This window comes from Pongo pygmaeus, chromosome 1 (genome assembly GCF_028885625.2).
Source record: "Pongo pygmaeus isolate AG05252 chromosome 1, NHGRI_mPonPyg2-v2.0_pri, whole genome shotgun sequence".
Lineage (NCBI taxonomy): Eukaryota > Metazoa > Chordata > Mammalia > Primates > Hominidae > Pongo > Pongo pygmaeus.
The window spans coordinates 152,395,658-152,420,998 of NC_072373.2; the positions used below are offsets into that span (position 1 = coordinate 152,395,658).

General features: G+C 36.9%; 1 protein-coding gene across 4 annotated transcripts in view; it reads left to right on the forward strand.

Annotated features, from left to right (window-relative positions):
* Window positions 1-25,341, forward strand: part of USP33 (ubiquitin specific peptidase 33) — a 64,003-nt gene that overhangs the window by 10,754 nt on the left and 27,908 nt on the right. For 2 of the 4 annotated variants that reach the window (XM_063653931.1, XM_063653932.1), the window contains exons 2-12: window positions 3,695-3,873; window positions 7,537-7,668; window positions 7,856-7,909; window positions 8,346-8,408; window positions 9,849-10,001; window positions 13,115-13,217; window positions 14,878-14,947; window positions 18,552-18,665; window positions 19,337-19,415; window positions 20,561-20,975; window positions 23,511-23,651. In XM_063653931.1, the coding sequence (XP_063510001.1) occupies window positions 3,832-3,873; window positions 7,537-7,668; window positions 7,856-7,909; window positions 8,346-8,408; window positions 9,849-10,001; window positions 13,115-13,217; window positions 14,878-14,947; window positions 18,552-18,665; window positions 19,337-19,415; window positions 20,561-20,975; window positions 23,511-23,651 (1,366 nt within the window). In that variant the 5' untranslated portion in view covers window positions 3,695-3,831. The remainder of the gene's footprint in view (window positions 1-3,694; window positions 3,874-7,536; window positions 7,669-7,855; window positions 7,910-8,345; window positions 8,409-9,848; window positions 10,002-13,114; window positions 13,218-14,877; window positions 14,948-18,551; window positions 18,666-19,336; window positions 19,416-20,560; window positions 20,976-23,510; window positions 23,652-25,341) is intronic. The other 2 variants (XM_054479794.2, XM_054479784.2) reach the window with 1 other exon arrangement.

Sequence of the window (25,341 nt, forward strand, 5' to 3'; positions counted from 1 at the left end):
GAGAAGATAAATAAATCCCAAATCTGGTTCTTTGCAAATACCAATGATCTAGATAAACATCTTGTAGAAAAAAAAATATGTAATAAAAATGTACAAGATTAGGAATGAGTAAACGCCATAGACCCCAAATACAGGAGACATTAATGGAGTCTTTTGCAAATTTTCTTGAGAATATACATGTAATGCTATAATGTCAAAGTTATTTCAAGAGAAAATGGATGTTGTTATAGCAAAATGTCAGTGAGTAAAATTGACCCAAGAAGTAAAAATGTTAATTGCCCAATCCCCATGAAAGGTTTGAAAAAATGATGGAAGATTGGTCCTTGACAGAGGCAGCATAGCATATGATTTCACAGCTGAGTTTCATTTATGAAGAACAACACATCATTATAATAAAAAGGAACTCTCTTTTCCATGATGAAGAATGCAAAGCTTCAATGCATTCTGTGAAGCACTCATATTTTATCTCTGATAAAAATGCTGCCAATCCTGATTCAAGCACCAGAGGGGGGGAAAAAAAAGGAATGCTGCCAAAAAAGAACAGTCTCACTTATGTCTAGAAATGCAAAATTTCTAAATACAATATTAGCCAGAGTTCATCAAGACCATTTCTTTTTTTTTTTTTTTGAGACGGAGTCTCGCTCTGTCGCTCAGGCTGGAGTGCAGTGACACAATCTTGGCTCACTGCAGCCTCTGCCTCCCGGGTTCAAGTGATTCTCCTGCCGCCTCCTGAGTAGCTGGGACTACAGGCGCCTGCCACCATGCCTGGCTAATTTTTGTATTTTTAGTAGAGATGGGATGGGGTTTCACCATATTGACCAGGCTAGTCTCAAACTCCTGATCTTGTGATCCACCCGCCTTAGCCTCCCAAATTGCTGGGATTACAGATGTGAGCTACCACACCCAGCCCATCAAGACCATTTCTAATAAAATAAGTAAAGTAAGAATAGAGGGAAGTTACAGCAAATATCCTAAATGTCAAGAGCATTAAAATTAGAAACTTGATGGGGACGTGGGGATGCCCATGATCACATTTGTATTCATGTATCGTCTTAAGAGGTTCTGGTAAATGCATTAAAACAGTAAAAGTGAATAATGATGTTAATATCAGAAAATAAGAACTAAAACTCCTCCCCTTGAAAAGAAGTAAAACTTTTTCAAAGGTTGAAACAAAATAAAACCTTTTTTTAAAAGACCAAAAAAAAAAGAGTAAAACTTATGTTTTCCACTACAGCCACAGTGTAGCCAGGGAAACTGTGAAAAGGATTAGTGAGGAGGTGTATCTTTTAGTTATCAAAATATTGTATCTAGCCTCTGTAATCAGATTAATATGGTATTGTCATAGATTAGTGGAATAAAATAGAGAATCCAGAAATCCAGTATATGTGCAGATTTAATAAAAGATAAAGGTAGTATTACAGTTCAATGGGAAATGGGGAGATTATTTAATAAGTGGTGCTGGTACAACTGTCTGCCCATCTGGAAGAAAATAAAATTGGGTTCCTGTCTTAAGATAAATTCCAGATGGATCAAAGCCTTATAGAAATACTTAAGGATATTCTCCAGGTTTAGTTATACAAGCTAGGTAAAGGAAATGTGAAGATAAGAAACTCAGATGCTATTACAAGAGGCATATTTAATTTTATAAAAATTAAGACCTTTTAATGGTAAAGGATACCATAAGAAAGTTAATAACAGTATTGGCATTAAGACAGACATATTGACCAATGGAATAGATTAGAAATAGGCTTGGTGCAGTGACTCATGCTTATAATCCCAGCGCTTTGGGAGTCCAAGGTTAGGAGGATTGCTTGAGGCTAGGAGTTTGAGACCAGCCTGGTCAACATAGCAAGACTTTATCTCCACAAAAAAAAGTTAAAAATTAGCCAGGTGGGGTGGCTCACACCTGTAGTCCTAGCTGCTTGGAAGGCTGTGGCAGTGGAATTGTTTGGGTCTGGGAGTTGGAGGTTGCAGTCAGCTATGATCATGCCACTGCACTCCAGCCTGAGTAACGGAACAAGACACCATCTCTTTAAAAAAAAAAAAAAAAGCCCAGAAGCCCAGAAATAAATCCTTATGTACTGTATATGATCAAATGATTTTTGACAGCGATGCCAAGACCATTCAGTGGGGAGAGGGCAATCTTTTCAGCATGGTGTTTAGCACAATTAAAAAGGTAGGTAGGTAAGTTTGAAAAAATATCTTGCAATATAGAGGATAGAGGATTAATTTTAAAAGAAGAGGTTATGGACCCAATAGTAAAAAGGGCAAAAGATTTAAAGAAGCAATTAATAAAAGAACAAATCCAGAAGGCTGTAACATTTATGAAAAGACATTCAAACTTACTGGTTGTCAGGATAACGTAAATTAAAGTACTGGTGAAATATTATAACATAGCTGTTAGTATTTTGAGATATGTGCCATCAATACCTAGTTTATTGAGAGTTTTTAGCATGAAGGGCTGTTGAATTTTGTTGAAGGCCTTTTCTGCGTCTATTGAGATAATCACGTGGTTTTTGTCTTTGGTTCTGTTTATATGATGGATTATGTTTATTGATTTGCATATGTTGAACCAGCCTTGCATCCCAGGGATGAAGCCAACTTGATCGTGGTGGATAAGCTTTTTGATGTATTGCTGCATTCGGTTTGCCAGTATTTTATTGAGGATTTTTGCGTCGATGTTCATCAGGGATATTGGTCTAAAATTCTCTTTTTTTGTTGTGTCTGTACCAGGCTTTGGTATCAGGATGATGCTGGCTTCATAAAATGAGTTAGGGAGGATTCCCTCTTTTTCTATTGATTGGAATAGTTTCAGAAGGAATGGTACCAGCTCCTCTTTGTACCTCTGGTAGAATTTGGCTGTGAATCCATCTGGTCCTGGACTTTTTTTGGTTGGTAGGCTATTAATTATTGCCTCAATTTCAGAGCCTGTTATTGGTCTATTCAGGGATTCAGCTTCTTCCTGGTTTAGTCTTGGGAGGGTGTATGTGTCCAGGAATTTATCCATTTTGTCTAGATTTTCTAGTTTATTTGCGTAGAGGTGTTTATAGTATTCTCTGATGGTAGTTTGTATTTCTGTGGGATCGTTGGTGATATCCCCTTTATCATTTTTTATTGCGTCTATTTGATTCTTCTCTCTTTTCTTCTTTATTAGTCTTGCTAGCGGTCTATCAATTTTGTTGATCTTTTCAAAAAACCAGCTCCAAGATTCATTGATTTTTTGAAGGGTTTTTTGTGTCTCTATCTCCTTCAGTTCTGCTCTGATCTTAGTTATTTCTTGCCTTCTGCTAGCTTTTGACTGTGTTTGCTCTTTCTTCTCTAGTTCTTTTAATTGTGATGTTAGGGTGTCGATTTTAGATCTTTCCTGCTTTCTCCCATGGGCATTTAGTGCTGTAAATTTCCCTCTACACACTGCTTTAAATGTGTCCCAGAGATTCTGGTATGTTGTGTCTTTGTTCTCATTGGTTTCAAAGAACATCTTTATTTGTGCCTTCATTTCATTATCTACCCAGTAGTCATTCAGGAGCAAGTTGTTCAGTTTCCATGTAGTTGTGTGGTTTTGAGTGAGTTTCTTAATCCTGAGTTCTAATTTGATTGCACTGTGGTCTGAGAGACAGTTTGTTATAATTTCTGTTCTTTTACATTTGCTGAGGAGTGCTTTACTTCCAACTATGTGGTCAATTTTGCTTACAAGAGCTCCTGAAGGAAGCACTAAACATGCAAAGGAACAACCGGTACCAGCCACTGCAAAAACATGCCAAATTGTAAAGACCATCGATGTTAGGAAGAAACTGCCTCAACTAATGAGCAAAAAAACCAGCTAACATCGTAATGACAGGATCAAATTCACACATAATGATATTAACCTTAAAGGTAAGTGGGCTAAATGCCCCAATTAAAAGACCCAGACTGGCAAATTGGATAAAAAGTCAAGACCCATCAGTGTGCTGTATTCAGGAGTCCCATCTCATGTGCAGACACACACATAGGCTCAAAATAAAGGGATAGAGGAAGATCTACCAAGCAAATGGAAAAAAAAAAAGCAGGGGTTGCAATCCTAGTCTCTGATAAAACAGACTTTAAACCATCAAAGATCAAAAGAGACGAAGAAGGCCATTACATAATGGTAAAGGGATCAATTCAACAAGAAGAGCTAACTATCCTAAATATATATGCACCCAATACAGGAGCACCCACATTCATAAAGCAAGTCCTTAGAGACCTACAAAGAGACTTAGACTCCCACACAATAATAATGGGAGACTTTAACACCCACTGTCAACATTAGACAGATCAACGAGACAGAAAGTTAACAAGGATATCTAGGAATTGAACTCAGCTCTGCACCAAGCGGACCTAATAGACATCTACAGAACTTTCCACACCATATCAACAGAATATAGATTCTTAGCACCATGTCGCACTTATTCCAAATTTGTTTTTGTTTTTGACACAGGATCTTGCTGTGTCAATCAGACTGGAATGCAGTGGTGTGATCACAGCTCACTGTAGCCGCCATCTCCTGGGCTCAGGTGATCCTCTTACCTCAGCCTCGTGAGTAGGTGGGACTATAGGCACATGCCACCATGCCTGGATGATTTTTTAAATTTTTAGTAGAGACGAGGTCTCGCTATGTTGCTCAGGCTGGTCTCTAACTCCTGAGCTCAAGGAATCCTCCTGCCTTGGCCTCCCGAAGTGCTGGGATTATAGGCATTAGCTACTGTACCCAGCCTGTTGGCTATTTTTTAAGATTTTCTTTTTATTACTAGTTTTAAGCAATTTGTTTTTGATGTACATGGTGTAGTTTGTGTGTTTTGTGCTGAGTTTAAATTGCTTGTGGATCTATAGGGCTCTAGTTTTCATCAAATTTGAACATTTTCCCCTGTATCACTGATGTTCTGATTTAATTTTTAAGATTAAGATTTAATCTATCTTTGTTCTGTCATCTGTGCTATTTCTTGGTTTCTTCTTTTTCTCTTCACTGTGGGTCAGAATTTCCTCTTAGAATGCCTGTCATTTTTTATTGGATGCCAGTTATTGTGATTTTTACCTTGATGGCTACTGAATTTTTTCATTCCTTTAAATGTCCTTAAGCTTTGTTCTGAACACAATTCCTTTGGAACAGTTTGATCCTTCTAAGACTTCTTTTTGAACTTTTTTTCTTTTTTTTTTTGAGACAGAGTCTTGCTCTGTCCTCAGGTTGGATTGCAGTGGCGCAATCTCAGCTCACTGCAACCTCTGCCTCCTGGGTTCAAGCAATTCTTGTGTCTCAGCCTCCTGAGTAGCTGGGACTACAGGCGCACACCACCATGCCCAGCTAATGTTTGTATTCTTAGTAGAGATGGGGTTTCCTTGGCCAGGATGTTCTCGATCTCCTGACCTTGTGATCCGTCCACCTTGGCCTCCCAAAGTGTTGGGATTGCAGGGGTGAGCCACTGCGCCCGACCCTTTTTGAACTTTTTAAAGACAGAACCAAAGTAGCCTTTAGATTAAGGATAATTTCTTCCGATTATTGAGGCAATGCCATTCTGAGTACTTTATTTCCTCTATTATGGTGTCTTTCAACTGTGGCTGATGAGAATGCAAACAACCCTTAAAGGCTTTGAGAATTGTTTTACCTAATCCTTTCCTGTGGGTTTTTTCTCTGGCTTGGGGTAGTCTAATCACATGGCATGCACCTGTAGTTGTAGCTACACGGGAGGCTGAGACAGGAGGATGGTTTGAGACCAGGAGGTTGAGGCTGCAGTGAGTTGTGTTCGCCCTGTTGTACTCCAGTGTGAGTGACAGAATGAGGCCCTGTCTCAAAAGGAAAAAGAATTGTTTGCACTATTAACCCTAGAGTGGTTCCTGGTGAATTTTGTGTGTTGCAGCGTAATAGTGAATTGATTATTTGATTTGATTTTGTTCAACTTTTTTTAACTTAAAAAAATGTATTTACGCAAACCTGCACGTTGTGCACATGTACCCTAGAACTTAAAGTATAATAAAAAAAGTATTTACTAATGTGTTAGTATTTCAGCAAATTTATTGCAATGGGTTTAAAAGGCAGACAGAGGCCAGGTGCAGTGGCTCACACCTGTAATCCCAGGACTTTGGGAGGCTGAGGCAGGTGGATCACCTGAGGTCAGGAGTTCGAGATCAGCCTGACCAACATGGAGAAACCCCATCTCTACTAAAAATACAAAAAAAGTGGTCGGGTGTGGTGGCGCATGCCTGTAATCCCAGCTACTCGGGAGACTGAGGCAGGAGAATCACTTGAACCTGGGAGGTGAAGTTTGCGGTGAGCTGAGATCACGCCACTGCACTCCAGCCTGGGCAACAAGAGTGAAACTCTGTTTCAAAAATAAATAAATAAATAAATAATAAAAGGCAGACAGACACTCTTACATAAGCTATAGGGTAACAAAGGGGTTGTATATAGTTATAAACTATTACATAGATCTGCATGGTTTATTGAATAACTTATAAACCACAAAAGAAATTAAATTTACAGTGTTTCTGAAGTTCAAACTTTTAAACTGTTTCATTCTGTCCTAGCAAGTTCTAAACTTTTTTTGGGAAAGTGTTCTTAAACCTCAAAGTTGAATTAAGAGCATGAAAAACCCTGTTACTAAAAAGGTACAACCAAAAGATCTAGGAATACCAAATTAGACTTGAGACCTTTGGAAATCACTCGCTTTACTTGAACCAAACACTGTGGAATCAGTAAAGTTTGCATCTCTTAGCCTTATATGCAAATGAAGCTAATAATGGTACCTATTTCAGGGGTTGTAAAGATCATGAAAATGGGGTTCTCAAACCTAGAGAGATTTTGTCCCGGAGGATATAATTTAAAACAGTCTAGAGATACTGGTCATCAGAGTTCAGAGTGGTGGCAGGGATGGTCTGTCTCTTGTGCATAGAAGCGGGAATGTTGCCAAATAACCTGCAATGCACAGGATAATCCCTCACAGCAAAGAATTATCTCACCCTAAGTGTCAATAGTGCCGGGATCGAGAAACCCTGATATAAAGTGCCTGTCGTGGTATAAGGCCAGGATACCAGATGATTTAATTTACACCATCAGTAGGGGGTCCTGTTAGTAGAAAAATGAAGCTTTCTACTTGAAGTTTTTTTTTTTCAACTCCTAGTCCAGCCTAAGGATTAATTTTTTTTTTTTTAAAAAAGGATAAAAATGCTTCACTATAGAATAACTTGAATATTCCCCCCTTTTATTTATCTATAAAAAGTGAAATGAGAGCGGAAAAGCAGCAAAAGTCATGGAGAAACAAACTTACATTTGTTTATAGATGTCAATTTTAATAAAATGTTTATGTAGTAGAGAAATTTCCGGTGTCCGGATTAACTTCAATTCTGAAAACTCATCTGTGTTTGAGAATACACTCTTTTCACAGGGCAAACTTATAAACATATCATTCTTACATTATCTTTTAATCATTTTTAATATGTTAGCATTTTAATTTTTTTATTTTTTGGAATCTCTGCAGGCATTGTAAGCATTTATTAATTTTTTTGTGTGTGTTACTTTTCTAATAGGTGTTACCTCATTTTGAAAGTCTTGGGAAACAGGAAAAAATTCCTAACAAAATGTCAGCTTTTCGAAATCATTGTCCACATTTGGATTCAGTTGGTGAAATAACCAAAGAAGATTTGATACAAAAATCTCATGTAAGAAACAGGTTTTTTCTTCCTTGAAAAACTATTCACTTTTCTCTTGAATATGTAATTTTCATAAATTACTGTAATACTCTATGAGCAGTATTTTAAAAATATGTATGATGTCATTAGTGCATTAGTGAATTGTATGTGTTTGTGTCAATATAACCAATGTTGTCTTTTTAATTTCTTTTTATAGGGTACTTGTCAGGATTGTAAAGTCCGAGGACCAAATCTTTGGGCATGCTTGGAGGTGTGTATATGTTTTTTCCTGAAAAGATTGCTATAATAATAATAAATTTGGATCTGAATAATCATAACCAGAAAATTTTTGATACTTAAAGTGATTTTTGTAAATTAAACTTGCTTTTAAAAGGTCATTATTGATAACAAAAATTAAACTTTGGAAAGATCTTAATCTGTAGTGCTTTTGCAGTTTTTAGTAAATCACTCAGATATTTTATGCTTGCCTTTTATTAGAAATGACATAGCTTTTAGCTTAGAAATATATCCTGGTTTTATTTTGTGCCTGGAAACATTTGGTTAAATTTAATGACTGGAAAGTCATTTACTCATTGAGTTTAAAACAGGTAATCCAAACTTAATTGTAAATGTAATTGTAATGCTGTTATAAATTTACATGTATATTATAAAGTACCTTATTTTTCTTCCTATATAATTATTTATAGAATAGATGTTCATATGTTGGCTGTGGTGAATCACAAGTAGATCACAGCACCATACATTCTCAGGTATGTATATAAAAAATTTAATGGAAGACTTGTTAAAAAAGTGCCTGAAGGAAAGGGAAAGCCAGTATAACATTATTAATTCAAGTTGTAATTCAAATTTGCACTCTAAGTTAAAACTTCACTTATGTTCTCTGTGAAGGGTGAGGAAGGGAATTGGTAGGAGGATGAACATTAGAATGAGGTTGTGATTAAGAAAGCACTGATTTCAAAAGTGTACATCCGGCCAGGCGTGGTGGCTCACGCCTGAATCCCAGCACTTTGTAAGGCCGAGGCAGGCGGATCACCTGAAGTCAGGAGTTCGAGACCAGCCTGGCCAACATGGCGAAACCCTGTCTCTATTAAAAGTACAAAAAAATTAGCTGGGTGTGGTGGTGGGCACCTGTAATCCCAGCTACTCGGGAGGCTGAGGCAGGAGAATTGTTTGAACGTGGGAGGCGGAGCTGAGATCGTGCCATTGCACTCCAGCCTGGGCAACAAGAGCGAAACTCCATCTCAAAAAAGTGTATATCCAGATATTTGGAGGTGATAGCTGGCATATTAGGAGGTTGAAGCCCAAGAGAGAATGGGTCCTTAGGTTTATGACATGGCCTGGCTAACTTCTTTAAGTCTCAGCTCATGTCATATTGCCTTTTCCTGCACATAGTCCTAACTGGACTCACCTTTCTACTTTGCTCTGGTTGTCTGGTACTTCCCATGTAACTCTGGCATGCCTCTTCTATAGTGTTAGGTAGAGCTCCCATTCTAAATGGAAAGTTTCTCGAATGACTTTGTTTTAAGATGCACATTGATACCTCTATAGCATCAACTGTTCTCAACCAGGATTCCTCTAGAGAATTAATTAAGCCTGAATACCCAAGCTCTAAGTCATCATTGTATATCATTTGCTTCTTTCTGTGCATCTAAGATGGTACTTGCTGTGTACCACCCTTGGGAGAATTGATAAATTAGTCACTCAGATCATTTTTTGTAGGGCTTAATTCTGTAGCAGAACTCTGGTTGAGAAAGGCTAGACTTTTATCTTTCCAAGATTATATATTCTGTATTGCTAGAGCTGTTTTATGCCTTGACTCATGTCATTTGTGTTCTTTTGCCATTCTGATTTCTTAGAATAGTTACTTGCTGCTGTTAATTATTTTCTTGTGTTACATTTATTTGTAGACTGCAAAGCAAGGTCTTACACTCTTGCATTTATCTTTTTGTATAATGAATAGTGAGGGGAGAATGGCAGAGTAATTTCTAGAGTAGGCTTAGATGTTGTTACTGTTTATTATACCTTAGAAGTTTATCTGAAGAATTTTTTTTTCCGTGTTCTAAATTAGCTTTTGAGTATATTGTTACTCATCAAAGGCCAGCAGTTTATCTTCTGTTATCTTTTGAAGAAGTCTTTTCAAGTATATGTAATTTTGGTTTCTCTTTTCCCTCTACTGTGAAATTATATAGGAGACAAAGCATTATCTAACTGTGAACCTTACCACTCTTCGAGTATGGTGTTATGCTTGCAGCAAAGAAGTATTTTTGGATAGGAAATTAGGAACTCAGCCTTCATTGCCTCATGTAAGACAACCTCACCAAATACAAGAAAACAGTGTCCAGGTAATAATCTAGATCCACTTAGTTAAGCTGTAAAACATTCAGGTAATAATTTCAGAATTTGTCATGTAGCTGAAATTTTAGAAAGGAATACTGCTTAACCTGTACTTTGAAAATTTCTGTAATGTGCCTTTTTTCTCTCAAATAAAGCGCTCGTGCTCCCCTTTCTTGTGTTGCTTAGAGTGATAGATTAGGGTGAGATTGAAGCCCACCTGTCTGAAGATGGAAAAGCCCCTAATGAATTTTTAAAGTTTTTTTTAAAAAAATGACTCAAGTAGTCTTTATCTTTTTCTGGTAAGTCTGATTCCAAGAAAGATGGTGGGCCTTCTGTGATAGTATATGGCAGTTACTAATTCAGCTCTCTTCCCCATTCTCTCCTCCCCTCCATCCCCTTTGTATTACTGTGAACATTTTACTTATTATTGAAAACAAAGTAGAATATAATAAAGCTTAGCATCAGTCTTTGGTTAAAGATTTTTCTCCCTTTGGGCTGGGTGCGGTGGCTCACGCCTGTAATCCCAGTGCTCTGGGAGGCCAAGGCGGCTGGATCACGAGGTCAGGAGATCGAGACTATCCTGGCTAACACAGTGAAACCCCGTCTGTACTAAAAATACAAAACATTAGCCGGGTGTGGTGGTGGGCGCCTGTAGTCCCAGCTACTTTGGAGGCTGAGGCAGGAGAATGGTGTGAACCTGGGAGGCAGAGCTGGCAGTGAGCCGAGACCGTGCCACTGCACTCCAGCCTAGGTGACAGAGCGAGACTCCATCTAAAAAAAAAAAGAAAAAAAAAGATTTTTCTCCTTTTGGATCAAGAGACTTAGAAAACGTATGGGTTTGCTCGCAGAATTTATCACTTAATTTTCAGAATTCTTAAAGTCATAGAAAAATAGGAAAAAGGAAATTAACTTAGAATAGTTGGCTTCTTATTTAGATCATCGATTGATCAGAATTTGATCAGATTCGATTAACAGCAAGTTTTTTTCCTCATGTGTATTATAGAAATCACGTATTTCTGTACTTGTTCATTGATACCAACTCTCAAGTTTTTCTGTTGTATGTTTGTATCACATTCTTGTGGTAGATATTTGTGATAATAAATTTGCTTGCCTTACACGTGAAAGGTGGCTAGATTTTAGTCAAAGAATAATTTCTTGCATTTTCAGTTTCTCAGTTGAATGGCTCTAGTTAATTATAATCATTACTGTTTCTCCCACTTATACCTATTTATCATTCACAAACATGTTTAGTCATTTTCAAAAGTCCAGATAGTATGAAAATGGCAGTTTTGTTGAATCCTCTTACATTATTAACAAAAGTTTGTCCCACTGAAGATAGCTGAATGGTAATAAGTAGAAAAAGTTTTAAAAAAGAAAAAAGTGTAATGTTATGACTAAAGTTTAATCACACAAGGAACTAATAATCTATAAAGGCAAAATTATCAGCATCACTTACTAGAGAAGTAAGTTAAATAAGCTATCTGTTGCCATTTCTGCCAGAAAAGATCAAGATTACAAACTTTAATGAATGTTGAATCTGATAGAATAAGTATACTGTTACTTTCCTGATGGCTTGTTAATAATTTTCTGATGACTTGTAAATATGTTAACACATAAAAGGCATAAACTTAATTTCATGCAACTTCCTTATGATCCCGTTGTTGAAGAAATTATTCAGAAGAAAAAAGTGGTTCAGATAGATTTCTTTAGTGGTCCAAAACTTATATGCTGTTTGAATCCAGTTTACCACAGGATATTTGCAAAATAGTAAAATATTGGAAGCCAGCCATACAAATATTAATAAGATTTTTCAAATAGATATTTTTTCTAGATAGTAAAATTTCAGGTGATTTCTTTTAAGCCTCTGTACTTCTATGTATTTAGATATTTTGTAGTGAGCATGTATCTTTTTTAAAAGCAATTACTTTATAAAAACAAAGTGAGAGTATGAAGTCTATTCAAATGTCCAGTCTCTACAGATGTCAGGAAAATAAAATGGTTGGGAATTAGTGCATATGCCTGCATTTTAGAGGTAAAGTAAGGCTATAATAACTTGGAGAACCAGAGTGCATGCTAAATTCTTGCTGCTATTCAGTTTCCTTCTCTGTTTGGGTGTTGCTGAATGTTGGTTCATTGTCAATCTTCTGATATTACAAGAGAACTTTCAAATTTTGATTTTTATTTGTCATCTCCGAATTTTTTAAACTTTAGCTCAAAGTTTTTTTTTTTTTTTTTTTTTTAAGTGTTTACTAGCATCTGGCTAACAGGTTATCAGTTGCAACCTCTGAGTCAAGCCAATTGTTGGAAATTAATATTAGAATATTATTATTTAAAGTAAGTGCTTGAACTATTTAATATACATAAAAGTGTGCAGGCCGGGCGTGGTGTCTCACACCTGTAATCCCAGCATTTTGGGAGGCCAAGGTGGGTGGATCATGAGGTCAAGAGATCAAGACCGTTCAGGCCAACATGGTGAAACCCCCTCTCTACTAAAAATACAAAAATTAGCTGGGCGTTGTGGCGTGCACCTATAGTCCCAGCTGCTCGGGAGGCTGAGGCAGGAGAAACGTTTGAACCCAGGAGGTGGAGGTTGCAGTGAGCTGAGATCATGCCACTGCACTCCAGCCTGGCAACAGAGTGAGACTCTGTTTCGGAAAAAAAAAAGTGTGCAAAGTAAATACAGTAATAAGTATCAGGAGAGATTGTAGAAGTCTATAGGTAATGTGTTATGATGAAAAACTTTTACCTTTTTCCCTATTGAAAATTACATCAGAGAAGACAGTGTAGGATAGTATCTTTCAGAGATCTTTTTAGCTATGGCTTACTGTCACATAATTGCAGTTATTGTGGAGTTTTAATTCAGAAAATTCAGTTGTAAAAAGTGCCTTTTTAACTCAAATATATATGTTAATAAAGCGGGGCTGACATGCTATTACCCTAGGGTTTTATTTCCTTCAAAATATAAATGTAAGGTTAATTGCTAATACCACAAATTCTTATGGTTCCACTATTAAAATAACATCTCAATAATTTTTATGGTATAGATGTTATATAAGTTACAATTAAAACTTTTTTAAATTTAAGGATTTGTTCAAGTGTGCTATCTTTTTTTGTTATCAAGGATTTTAAAATACCCAGTAATACAACATTAAAAACTCCTCTGGTTGCCGTATTTGATGATCTGGATATAGAAGTGGATGAAGAAGATGAACTTAGGGCAAGAGGTAAATTAATCCTGTGTAATACTTCTTTGTATGGCACTGCGCATTTCTTTAGAAAACCGTATAATGTAAAAGTTTCAGAATGTGGAGGTAAAATGGGCTTGATAATTAAAACAAAAGGACTCTGAAATTTGGCCTAGTAAAATTTTATTTGCAAAACAAACTTTTGGTTTCTCTGGTGTCAGTTTACCAAAGGTAGGATCCTACTTACTCTTTTGCAGTTGAGCCTTATGATCTTTTTGCTTAACTTGCCTTTTGAGGTCTGTTTGAGCAGATGTTTCTCATTTTTCTATTGTCAGTGATGGGGAGGTATTAGGTATTAAGGTATTCCCTTAGCAGAAGTTCCGGGGAAAACATTTGGAAAAAGAATCAGGTGATACACTTCTCCCTTCTTCCCCTAAATTGAGAACCAGTCTATTTGGATTTTCCATATTCATTTAGGCCCACTGTTCTTAGTATAAGCTTAAAATTTTCTGTTTTATAATTGATACTAGTGGTATATTGAATGTATATTTAGATAATTATCTGGAAATTAACACTTTGGTTTAAGCTTAACATGACTAGAGATAATTTATAAATATTTTATGTATTTCCCAGTTTTAACCCATTAATTTAGCTCACACTATTAATTTGACTGGATACTTATCAATAAGTGGTAATTCAGTCTTGTTTTAGAGATTTTTAGAATTTTAAATTTTCTTCATTTTGCTCCAAATCCAAATAGCATTTATAATTTTTTTGTAGTATTTATTTCATCTTTTAATAATGAAAGTAAACTGATGAAAATGAACTTGACTATATATGGAAGAGATAACAGTCATTCAATGGCTCGTTTTCACATTAGCTTGAACCATATGAAATTGCCATTTTTGTAGATTGTCAGCAGTTTCCTATGGTTCAACCTAATAAATACTACTGTCTTTTTTCTTTTCTTTTTTTTTTTTTTTTTGAGATGGAGTTTCGCTGTGTTGCCCAGGCTGGAGTGCAGTGGTGCAATCTCAGCTCTCAGCTCACTGCAAGCTCTGCCTCCTGGGTTCACACCATTCTCCTGCCTCAGCCTCCCGAGTAGCTGGGACTACAGGCGCCCGCCACCATGCCTGGCAAATTTTTTTGTATTTTTAGTAGAGACGGGGTTTCACCATGTTAGCCAGGATGGTCTCGATCTCCTGACCTCGTGATCCACCCACCTCGGCCTCCCAAAGTGCTGGGATTACAGGCGTGAGCCACTGCGCCTGGCATAAATACTACTTAAAATGCAATACATTGAAAAGGAAAGGAAAAGGATGTTTGCTTATCATTTATCATGACGTGAGTTTTTTTGCATTGTCATTAATTTTCTCAAAATAATTAAACTAGTTATAATAAGAAATATAAAAGTCTCAATTAATGCTTTTTAAAAACATGTAGTCTTAAATGTTAATAGGAAAGACTGTTCTTCCTGTGCAAATTTCAAAGGTTGAACTGTTTAATCCTTGAATTTATGTAAAACTCAAAATTTTGGTGATTGTAAGGCTTCCCAAAACGTGACCTCTCTGAATTGTTCAAGTTGCTATATTGTATTTCTATGGTCCTTAATATAACTTGGGAACCATATTAATGACCCCTAAAATTGAGTCATTTTGCATTATTGAATGATGACTTCATGTATATTTTTTCTTAATAGGTCTTACAGGTTTGAAAAATATTGGAAATACTTGTTACATGAATGCAGCTTTGCAGGCTCTTTCTAATTGGTAAATAGAGAAATTAATTTTGTTTTGTTTGTATGATTTTTTAAGTTATTTTTTGAGTAGAAAACCATGCAACTATAGTAGTTGACTAACTCAAGGTAGAACAGGCAAGAATCTGGTTTGGGACATAACCCATTCTTGTTGCAATGATGTTACTCTGTGTATACCTGTAGTTTCTTGAGGCTGCTGGTCCTTGTGTAAACCCTAGGTAGTTGTGTGTCTTTGAGCAAGTTATTGTTTCTTACATCTAGAAAATGAAGAGTGTCAACTAATTATTCAGATCACTTTTAATTCAGAGATCTTATGAAAATATTTTATATTTTTCTGTAGATGGAAAGCCTTTATAAAGGAGTTAGATTTTTTTTTTTAATCATAGTCTTACAAAATAGATATGTCAGGTGGTTTTACTCTTAAGTTTGGATACATTGAGTCAGGTGACATTACCCTTTAAATTTAGATGCATTGAGTCCGGACCAAAATTCAGAAATCACTGACTTTGACATTACCCTTTCCCCTGGATTAAATTATAGAGCAGTGATTGGAGATTGAACATATGTCTACAGGTTGAGTATCCCTCATATGAAATGCTGGGAATCAGAAGTGTTTCAGATTTTTTTGGATTTTGGAGTATTTATTTGCATTATACTTACTGGTTGAGCATTCCTTATCCAAAAATCCAATATTTGAAATGCTCCAATGAGCATTTCCTTTGAATATCATGTTGGCATTCAAAAAGTTTTGGATTTTGGAGCATTTTGAATTTTGAATTTTGTATTTTGTATTAGGGATAGTAAAGCTGTACTTCTTCCCAAAATAATCTAATTTTTATTTAGACATAACCTTCCATAAATATTTTGCCTTCAGTTTTCTTAGGTTTCATAACCTTGTGAAATAAAGATAACCTAATTCTTATTAAGTGATCAGAGAACACATCTTTGAAGAAGAGACTTTTTTTTTCTTTTTTTTTTTTTTAGGTTGGGTCTCACTCTGTTGCGCAGGTTAGAGTGCAATGGCACGATTTTGGCTCACTGCAGCTCTGCCTTCTGCGTTTGTGTGATCCTCCTGCTTCAGCCTCCTGAGTAGCTGAGACTACAGGCACATGCCACCAAACCTGGCTAATTTTTGAATTTTTTGTAGAGATGGGGTTTCGCCTTGTTGCCCAGGCTGGTTTCCAACTCCTGGGCTCAAGTGATTTGCATGCCTTGGCCTCCCAAAGTGCTGGGATTATAGGCATGGGCCACTGTGCTCGGACGTGAAAGAAGAGACATTTAGGCCAGGTGTGGTGGTTCATGCCTGTAATCCCAGCACTTTGGGTGGCTGAGGCGGGTGGATCACGAGGTCAGGAGTTCGAGACCAACCTGGCCAACATAGTGAAATCCTGTCTCTACTAAAAATACAAAAAATTAGCCGGGTGTGGTGGTGTGCGCCTGTAATCCCAGCTACTCGGGAGGCTGAGGCAGGAGAATTGCGTAAACCCTGGAGGTGGAGGTTGCAATCAGCCTAGGTCATGCCATTGCACTCTAGCCCAGGTGACAGTGTGAGACTCCGTCAAAAAAAAAAGAGACATTTACTCTGAAACTTGAGGAATGAGTATCAGTTGGTTGGTTGAAAGGATGGGGAGAGCATTCCTAGCAGAATGCTCCTTGTAAGCAGCTTTGGGATGGGAAAGAGCTTGACACATTTGAGGAACTGGAAGAAAATCTGTGTGACAGGGTACAGTAATCATAGGGCTGAATGACATGGGTCTAGGTTATGTAGACCACATTGAAGATGTAGGTCTTTATTCTCATAGTAGTATGATACTGTTGAAGTGTTTGTGTAGTAGCGTAGCTAATAATCTATCTTACATTTTTAAAATATTACTGTGGTTGCTATGTGGACAGTGAATTGGAGGAGGAAGAGAGTGGAATTTGAAAGACCAGCTAGGAGACTATGATAATGATTTAGGCAAGAAGTAGTGGTAGTTTACATCATCTAGGGTGGTGGGAAAAGAGTGAAGGAATTGGAGATAAACACTTTTAGGAGGATGATTGATTGATAGGATGTGGGTAGAGTAACTAGAGAAAGGGAGAGGAGATTCAAAGTTTAACAGTACAGTCCTATGATAAGAGAACTGTAGGTTGATGCTATTGTTATTTTTATACAGATAAGAAAACCAGAGACAGAAGTTTAAATAACTTTGCCAATATAACCAGCTAGTAAGTACTAGCAGAATTCTGTGTGTGGTTTTTTTTTTTTTTTAAAGTTAGAGACAGGGTCTTACTCTGTCACCCAGGCTGGAGTGCAGTGGAGCGATCATGGCTCACTGAAGCCTTGAACTTCTGGGTTCAAGGGTTCTTCCTGCCTCAGCCTGCCAAGTAGCTAGGACCACAGGTGCATGCCAGTGCTCCCAGATAATGTTTTAAAATTTTTGTAGAGATGGGTTTTCGCTATGTTGCCCAGGCTGGTCTTGAACTCCTGTCCTTGAGTCGTGTCCTGCCTTGGCCTCCCAAAGTATTGGAATTACAGGCATGACCAACCATGCCTGGCAGGGACAAAATTCTGAGTCTGAGATTTTTACATGTATGTTTGTTTTTATAGATCTTTTGTTTATTACTGCACAATACTGCTTCCACCAATTTACTTTGTAATTCCTCTGATTTCATTGAAAAAGATGTGGCTGATACGATTACACTGTTGGTGGCTGGGTGTGGTGGCTCATGCCTGTAGCACTTTGGGAGGATTGCTTGAGGAGCCTAGGAGTTCTGGAACCAGCATGGGCAACATTAACAAGACCCTGTCTCTACCAAAAAAAAAAAAAAAGATTACACTTGGCAAAGAGATGGCTTAGTAGTTATCTAACTGCCTTCATAGGAGGTTTGGTTTATGTAGGTCAGGATTTGGTCCTTTGCCCAGTCAGTTTCCTATAAATAGATTTATGGAGATTCCCTCAAGCTAATCAAACTCACGACAGACAGACTATACTTCCTTATAAATTGCTAACTTGAGCCACCAACAAATATTAGTACCAAATAATGGAATGTAGAAGGCTGGAGGAAGTGCAGGTTCACTTGAAAGTTAAATTTTTATCCTGTTTAGTTTGGGCATTTCATATAAATCTGAAATTTAGATGACGTGGTTGACTTTATATAAATTTGACCATCGTTGGAATATGGTTGAAAATTTTAGATCGCCCAGGAAAAAAGTATATAGGGAAATGTCATAGGATCAAGTCCTGAGGAATCCTTACATTTACATGTCTGAGGCCAAAAAGAGCAATAAAGAGGGAAAAGGAGTTTCAAGAGCTAAAGAGGAAAAGTAGGAAAATGCATTACAATAGTCCTGAGAATGTTTGTTCAAGAGTGAGGGCATGGTCGTCTGTGGCAAATGTTACTGAGTAGGGACTGAAAAGTGTATCTGGCAGCATGGAGGACTCTTGATATGCTGGGGCCAAATTTGATTTGAATGGATTGAGCTCTTTATGAAGGAATGAAAGTGAAACTGTAAGAGGGATCAAAGAAAGAAATAACAGCTAAAGGAATGTATGTGTTGTCAGTTAATTGAATGACTAGAAATAATCAGTATTAGCTTTGACTCCACTCTAACATTTTTCTCTTTTTAAAATCAGCCCACCTTTGACACAGTTTTTTCTTGATTGTGGAGGACTAGCTCGAACAGATAAGAAACCTGCTATTTGTAAAAGTTATCTCAAACTAATGACAGAGCTGTGGCATAAAAGCAGGTATGTAACTTAATATACTTTATTAAACTTTTAAATGAGTATTATAAATATTTAAAGGATGCAGGTCCGTTTATGGAGCCAGAAAAAAGTAGAAGAGAGACAGATTAGAGACAGCTTTGTTTCAGGCATGTTACATTTGAAGCTGAATGTAAGGTGTCTTAGAAGTTTAGAAGCAGATGAAGGTGTCATAGAAGTCTAGAAGTATTTGGATATAGTATATAGTGTTGGAATGTTAAAGCTGCTATTACTGGAACTTTAGAGTTTTGTATTCAGGAGCAGGCATTCTCACAATGATAAAATCAGACCCTGAATACTATATGAATATTTTCCTGCTTATGTTTATTTGTTCTAAAGTTTAGCATTAGGATCATAGTTTGCTGTAATATGTTAATAATTTTGTTTTAGAACTATTCAGGAAATTTGAATTTTTGAAAAGTCATGGGGTGAAGCATAATCATTTAATTGAGGGAAGATAGCAGTAAAATATCACTTAAAATATCAAGGATAAGGTATTCTGATGTGCCTGTGAAACATAATATTAGGCAGTTTTGAATGATTTTTTTGAAACGTAATTTTCAATTTATTTAACACTTTGAATTATTGGTTGTTAATTTTTAAAATGAAAATTAAAAATAACAAAAATTACTCTTTAAAAATGTTTTCTTGCTCAGGCCAGGATCTGTTGTGCCTACTAATCTGTTTCAAGGAATTAAAACTGTAAATCCAACATTTCGGGGGTATTCTCAGCAGGTTAGTTTATTGCTTTTCATTTGTAATTTTAATCTAAATAAATTTGGAAAATGCCATTATGGTTTTTTTGGGTCTGCTTGTCTTTTGGGGTCATCACTCCTTGTGTTTTTCTTTTGCCAAGAATAGTAACCCTTTTTCATGTTTATTGTTGATATTTTTTCAACTTTCCTTTATCTTTATCTTTTTTTGAGGCAGAGTCTCGCTCTATCGCCCAGGCTGGAGTGCAGTGGTGCAATCTTGGCTCACTGCAACCTCCACCTCCCGAGTTCAAGCGATTCTCCTGCCTCAGCCTTCCGAGTAACTGGGATTGCAGGTGTGTGCCACCACGCCTGGCTAATTTTTGTGTTTTCAGTAGAGATAGGGTTTTGTCATGTTGGCCAAGCCAGACTTGAACTCCTGACTTCAGGTAATCCACCCTCCTCAGCCTCCCAAAGTGTTGGATTACAGGCGTGAGGCACTGTACCCAGCCTTTTTTTTTTTTTTTTTTTTTTTTTTTAAGAAAGATAATGTCTCATTATGTTGCCCCGGCTGGTCTTGAACTCCTGACTCAAACGATCCTCCCTCCTTAATCTCCCGAAATGTTAGGATTACAAGCATGAGCCCCTGCATCCAGCGGAAGTTGACCTTTAGATCATCTTTAGTTTTTTAAAATTTTTGTTTGGCTGGGCATGCCTGTAATCCCAGCACTTTAGGAGGCCGAGGTAGGCGGATTGCTTAAGCCCAGGAGCTTGAGACCAGCCTGGGTAACATAGGGAGACCTCATTTCTAAAAATAATTTAGAAATATGTATCAACCAGGTGTGGTGGCACGTGCATGTGGTCCCAGCTACTTAGGAGGCTGAGGTGGGAGAATTGCTTGAGCCTGGGGGATCGAGGCTACAGTGAGCTGTGGTCATACCACAACACTCCAGCTTGGACAACAGAATGAGACCCCATCTCAAAAAAAGAAAACTTTTATTTACATAACTTTTTGGAAGTTAATTTGCATCTCATTTCTCTAGTGCCTTATGCTCTCCAAACTGGTATTTTCTCAATATAGTGCTGTATGTTTATGTGTAAGTTTGTAATGACATTTTGTATATTTTCCCTTACGTTTCTATGTACACATGTAATGAAGTGGTTAACATTATGTTGCTGATATATTAGGATGCTCAAGAATTCCTTCGATGTTTAATGGATCTGCTTCATGAAGAATTGAAAGAGCAAGTCATGGAAGTAGAAGATCCGCAAACCATAACCACTGAGGAGACAATGGAAGAAGACAAGAGCCAGTCGGATGTCGATTTTCAGTCTTGTGAATCTTGTAGCAACAGTGATAAAGCAGAAAATGAAAATGGCTCTAGATGCTTTTCTGAAGATAATAATGAAACAACAATGTTAATTCAGGATGATGAAAACAATTCAGAAATGTCAAAAGATTGGCAAAAAGAGAAGATGTGCAATAAGATTAATAAAGTAAATTCTGAAGGCGAATTAGATAAAGATAGAGACTCTATATCTGAAACAGTCGACTTAAACAACCAGGAAACTGTCAAAGTGCAAATACACAGCAGAGCTTCAGGTGACAATTTAGTAGTTTGTTCATGAAAATGATAGTATTTCATTTGTAGACATGGGTGTTTAAATAATTGTTACTTTGGGTATTTCTAATTAGAATTATAGTTTAGCAGTATTTGCATGTGAGTATTAGTCATAAAATTATAGAACCCGAGGATAAAAGGAATTTTTTGGGTCATTTAATTATATAAGAAATTAATCCTCCTTTTGAAGTAAACATTTCATCAGATGTCTTTTGTGTAGTCATGCAGTAATCTAAAAAATTGGGCTCCCCAGAATTTTCTCTTTTATTTTAAGCAAATTATGTTGCGATCCTGGAAAAAAGCAAATAACCCAAATTGCAATTTTCTAATTATATACACTAGTAGATTTAGATTGTTGTCATTGGAGTCACATCAGATGTGTTTTAGTGTAGAAGTTGAATTAACTATAGTGAGCCCTGCTGTGATAGATTATGCCATGATACTAGTCAGTGTTCCTTTGAGAAAGAGCATGTGGCCAAATGAAAGTTGAATTGCTTTGTAATTTATCTCTTCAAGAGTTAACTTATCTTGGCTTAAAATGTGGTATGTAGTTTTCCAAAGCACACAAAATTGGGCCGTTAGAGGTTCAAATTATGTGATCTTAAAGTAAGTGGCAGACATGTAATGTAAAAAAGTTTATTTTCTGTAATTACTGAAGAGTGAGAGTAACTAAACTATTTAGATATTTGAATGAATCCAAAATTTCTTCTTGAGAAATATTCTTAACTATAGGAAGACTTGTGGTTCACTTGCATAAAGTGCACAGATGCTTTCTAATCAGGAAGACTAGGAGTGTTAGGCTCCTTAATTATACTGATCTTGTGTAGAAGTTGTTAGTGAATAAATATGTCAGGTATCAGTATTGAAAGACTTAGCTTTGACTGCTGTCCAGGCTTTTCTTGTCAAAAGCCCAGTTAAGCCTGATTAGGGACATACTCATCTTTTATTGCTCTGTAACAGGTTTGTTCCTATACATAGTAACAAGGGGATGACCTAAATCAGGAGTCTGAGCTTTTAGGTGTTTTAAGGGCTTGATGAAAAAAATCTGGCGAAGTCTGTAAGGCACACAAAACTAAAATACTTACTCTCTGGTCCATTAGAGGAAAAAATTGCCAACTCCCGATCTAAATCTCATTAACTTTATTCCCTTCAGAAAGTCCTAGAGTGAGTCGTTTTTTCACTCCCAATATTATGCAGTCTGATTTAGTCATGGTTGAAATATTGAGAAATGCCTGTGTGAAAAATGATTTTGCATTATCTGGAAAAATTTCTGAATACATCCCCTTTTAAGATCTCTTATGAACAATTCTCTTTTCTTCACTCAAATAGTTACTGAGCACATTCCCTTGCCCTGGAATATGTTAGGCACTAGGAATCCAAAGCAAACAATCAAGGTAGCTCTTATATTTTCTTGATGCATCTTATAATTTAATTCTAAAAAAAGATTCTTTCCTGATGAAGTGGTGTGTTTTTTATTATAGTAAGAATAAAATAACTTATGATTACTTTATACCTACATTTCTTGATTTTGATTATTATGTTAGTTTGGGAGAATAATCGATTTTTCTTTCACATGGTTTTAGAACTTCTAAAAAACTGTCCTGAAATATTTTTTTTTTTCCTGAAACAGGGTCTCATTCTGTCACCCAGGCTGGAGTGCAGTGGCGTGATCACATCTCACCACAGCCTCAACCTCCTGGGCTCAAGTGATCCTCCCACCTCAGCCTGTTGAGTAGCCGGCAGTACAGGCATACACCACCATGCCCAGCTAATTTTTAGATTTTTTTTGTAGAGATGGGGGTCTCATGATGTTGCCCAGGTTGGTCTTGAACTCCTGGGCTCAAGCAGTCTTCCCACCTTGGCCTCCCAGTGTTGGGATTGTAGGCATTAGCCACCCAGCCTAGCCTCTTTTTTTTTTTTTTTAATGCTATATTTGGACAAACAAGATCCTCTTTGGCTTTGTATTTCCACTGCTCACTTCCTAAACTGCCTGTAATAGTAGTGTGTTATAAACATCAGTTGGGATTGGGCACGGTGGTTCACGCCTATAATCCCAACACTTTGAGAGGCCAAAGTGGGTGGATAACTTGAGGCCAGGAGTTTGAGACCAGCCTGGCCAACATGGTGAAACCCCATCTCTACTAAAAATACAAAAATGAGGCGGGCCTGGTGGCACATGCCTGTAATCTCAGCTACTTGGGAGGCTGAGGCAGAAGAATCGCTTGAATCCGGGATGCGGAGGTTGCAGTGAGCTGAGATCGCACCTCTGCCCTCCAGCGTGGGGGACAGAGGGAGACTCTGTCTCAAAATAAACCAACAAACAAACAAAAATTAGTTGGATTTCTGGGTAGAAGATTACTGTTATTTTGCTTAGTAAGCACTTTGTTAAGTATTTAAGTTGACATTTGTTAATATGAATTGTGTTCAAAATATCAAATTAAGAAACCTTTAACATTATTGGACAGTTAGAATAATTTTACTATTTAAGGTAATAATGCAAATTTTAAATCTTACAGAATATATCACTGATGTCCATTCGAATGACCTGTCTACACCACAGATCCTTCCATCAAATGAAAGTATTAATCCACGTTTATCGGCAAGCCCTCCTAAATCAGGCAATTTGTGGCCAGGATTGGCACCACCACACAAAAAAGGTAAAACGTTTCTCTTGTTCAGTCTCTTTTGCTTTGGGTCTTAGTTTAAAATGATGGTTTTGATACTTGATAATTTAAAGTGTTAATTATGAAATATGATTTGATCTTTTAAAATTGATAGCGTAATTTTACATAGACATGATTAAAAATTTTGTGTGTTGGTACTCTGCTTTTAAAATTTTACGTACAGTTGAATTCACTTTTTCTTGCGTAGAGCTTTATGAATTTTAACACTTGCAGCATAGATTCTTGTTACCACCACCACAAACAGAATACAGAACAGCTCTAACACCCCAAAGAATTCCTGCATATTACTACTTTGTAATCAGATCATCTCTCTATTCCTATGTTCTGGCACCCTTGATCTTCTTTTCTTACTGTTTTGCCTTTTCCTAGAATGTCATATAAATGGAATCATATAGTATGTAGTCTTTTGATTTTTTAAAATCTTTTCATATGTAGTCTTTTGAAATAGGTTTGCCTCTCAGGATAATGCATTTGAAATTCAGATATGTTACTGCATGTCTGAATAGTTTGTTCCTTTTACTACCAAGTAATGTTTCTTTTTTTTTGTTTTGTTTTGAGATGGAGTCTCACTGTCGCCCAGGCTGGAGTACTACTGTGGTGCAATCTTGGCTCACTGCAACCTCCGCCTGCCAGGTTCAAGCAATTCTCTTGCTTCAGCCTCCCGAGTAGCTGAGACTACAGGTGTGCGCCACCATGCCTGGCTAATTTTTTGTATTTTTAGTAGAGATGGGCCATGCTGGTCTCGAACTCCTGACCTCATGATCTGCCTGCCTCTGCCTCCCAAAGTGCTAGAATTACAGGCGTGAGCCACCATGCCCGGCCTAATATCTCATTTTTTATGGGTATACCACTATTTATTTACTTATTGGTGGACTTTTGAATTGTTTCCAATTTTTGGCAATTATGAATAATGTTGCTCTAAAATTTATGTATAGGTTTTTGTAAGAACATGTTTTCATTTGTCTAGGAAGATACCTAGAAGTGGGGTTACTGGGTTTTATGTTTGTTTAATGCTTATAGTTGTATTAAACTGCCAGACTTTTTACCAGAGTGTCTACCATTTAGTATTCCTTCCGGGTATGTATGGGAGTTCCAGTATTATGTTTTCTTAGAAGAAAACATAGGAGAAAGTCTTCATGGCCTTGGGTTAGACAAAGAGTTCTTAAAGACATTAAAAGCATGATCCATTAAAGAAAAAAATTAAAACTGTTTGTTGACAAAGGACATTCAGAGAATGGAAAGATAAGGTTGGATGTATTTATAAATCATATAGCTAGCAAAGGACATGTATCCAGAAATATATAAAGAACTCTTAAAAACTTTAAATAATAGAATCTTTTCTTCAAATAAAGCCTTACTTGGAAATAAAAACAAATAAGTGAAAACAGAATTGCTCTCAAGTCAGGATAGGGAGACTGAACCCCTCCTATTTCATCTTTAGCTTGATGATGACTTTCATCATCTTTCCCTCACTTTCTAACCTCTTCCCCTCTTCTTGACCATTTAGGTAAACATCCCAGTGATGAAGCATTTGTGGTTTTGTGCTAATTTAGAATTTTGTTCATTTTCTCATATGTACGTTTATGGTGGCCAAGGATCATTTATACTTTAAAAAAAAAAAAACAGGCTGGGTGCGGTGGCTCACGCCTGTAATCTCAGTACT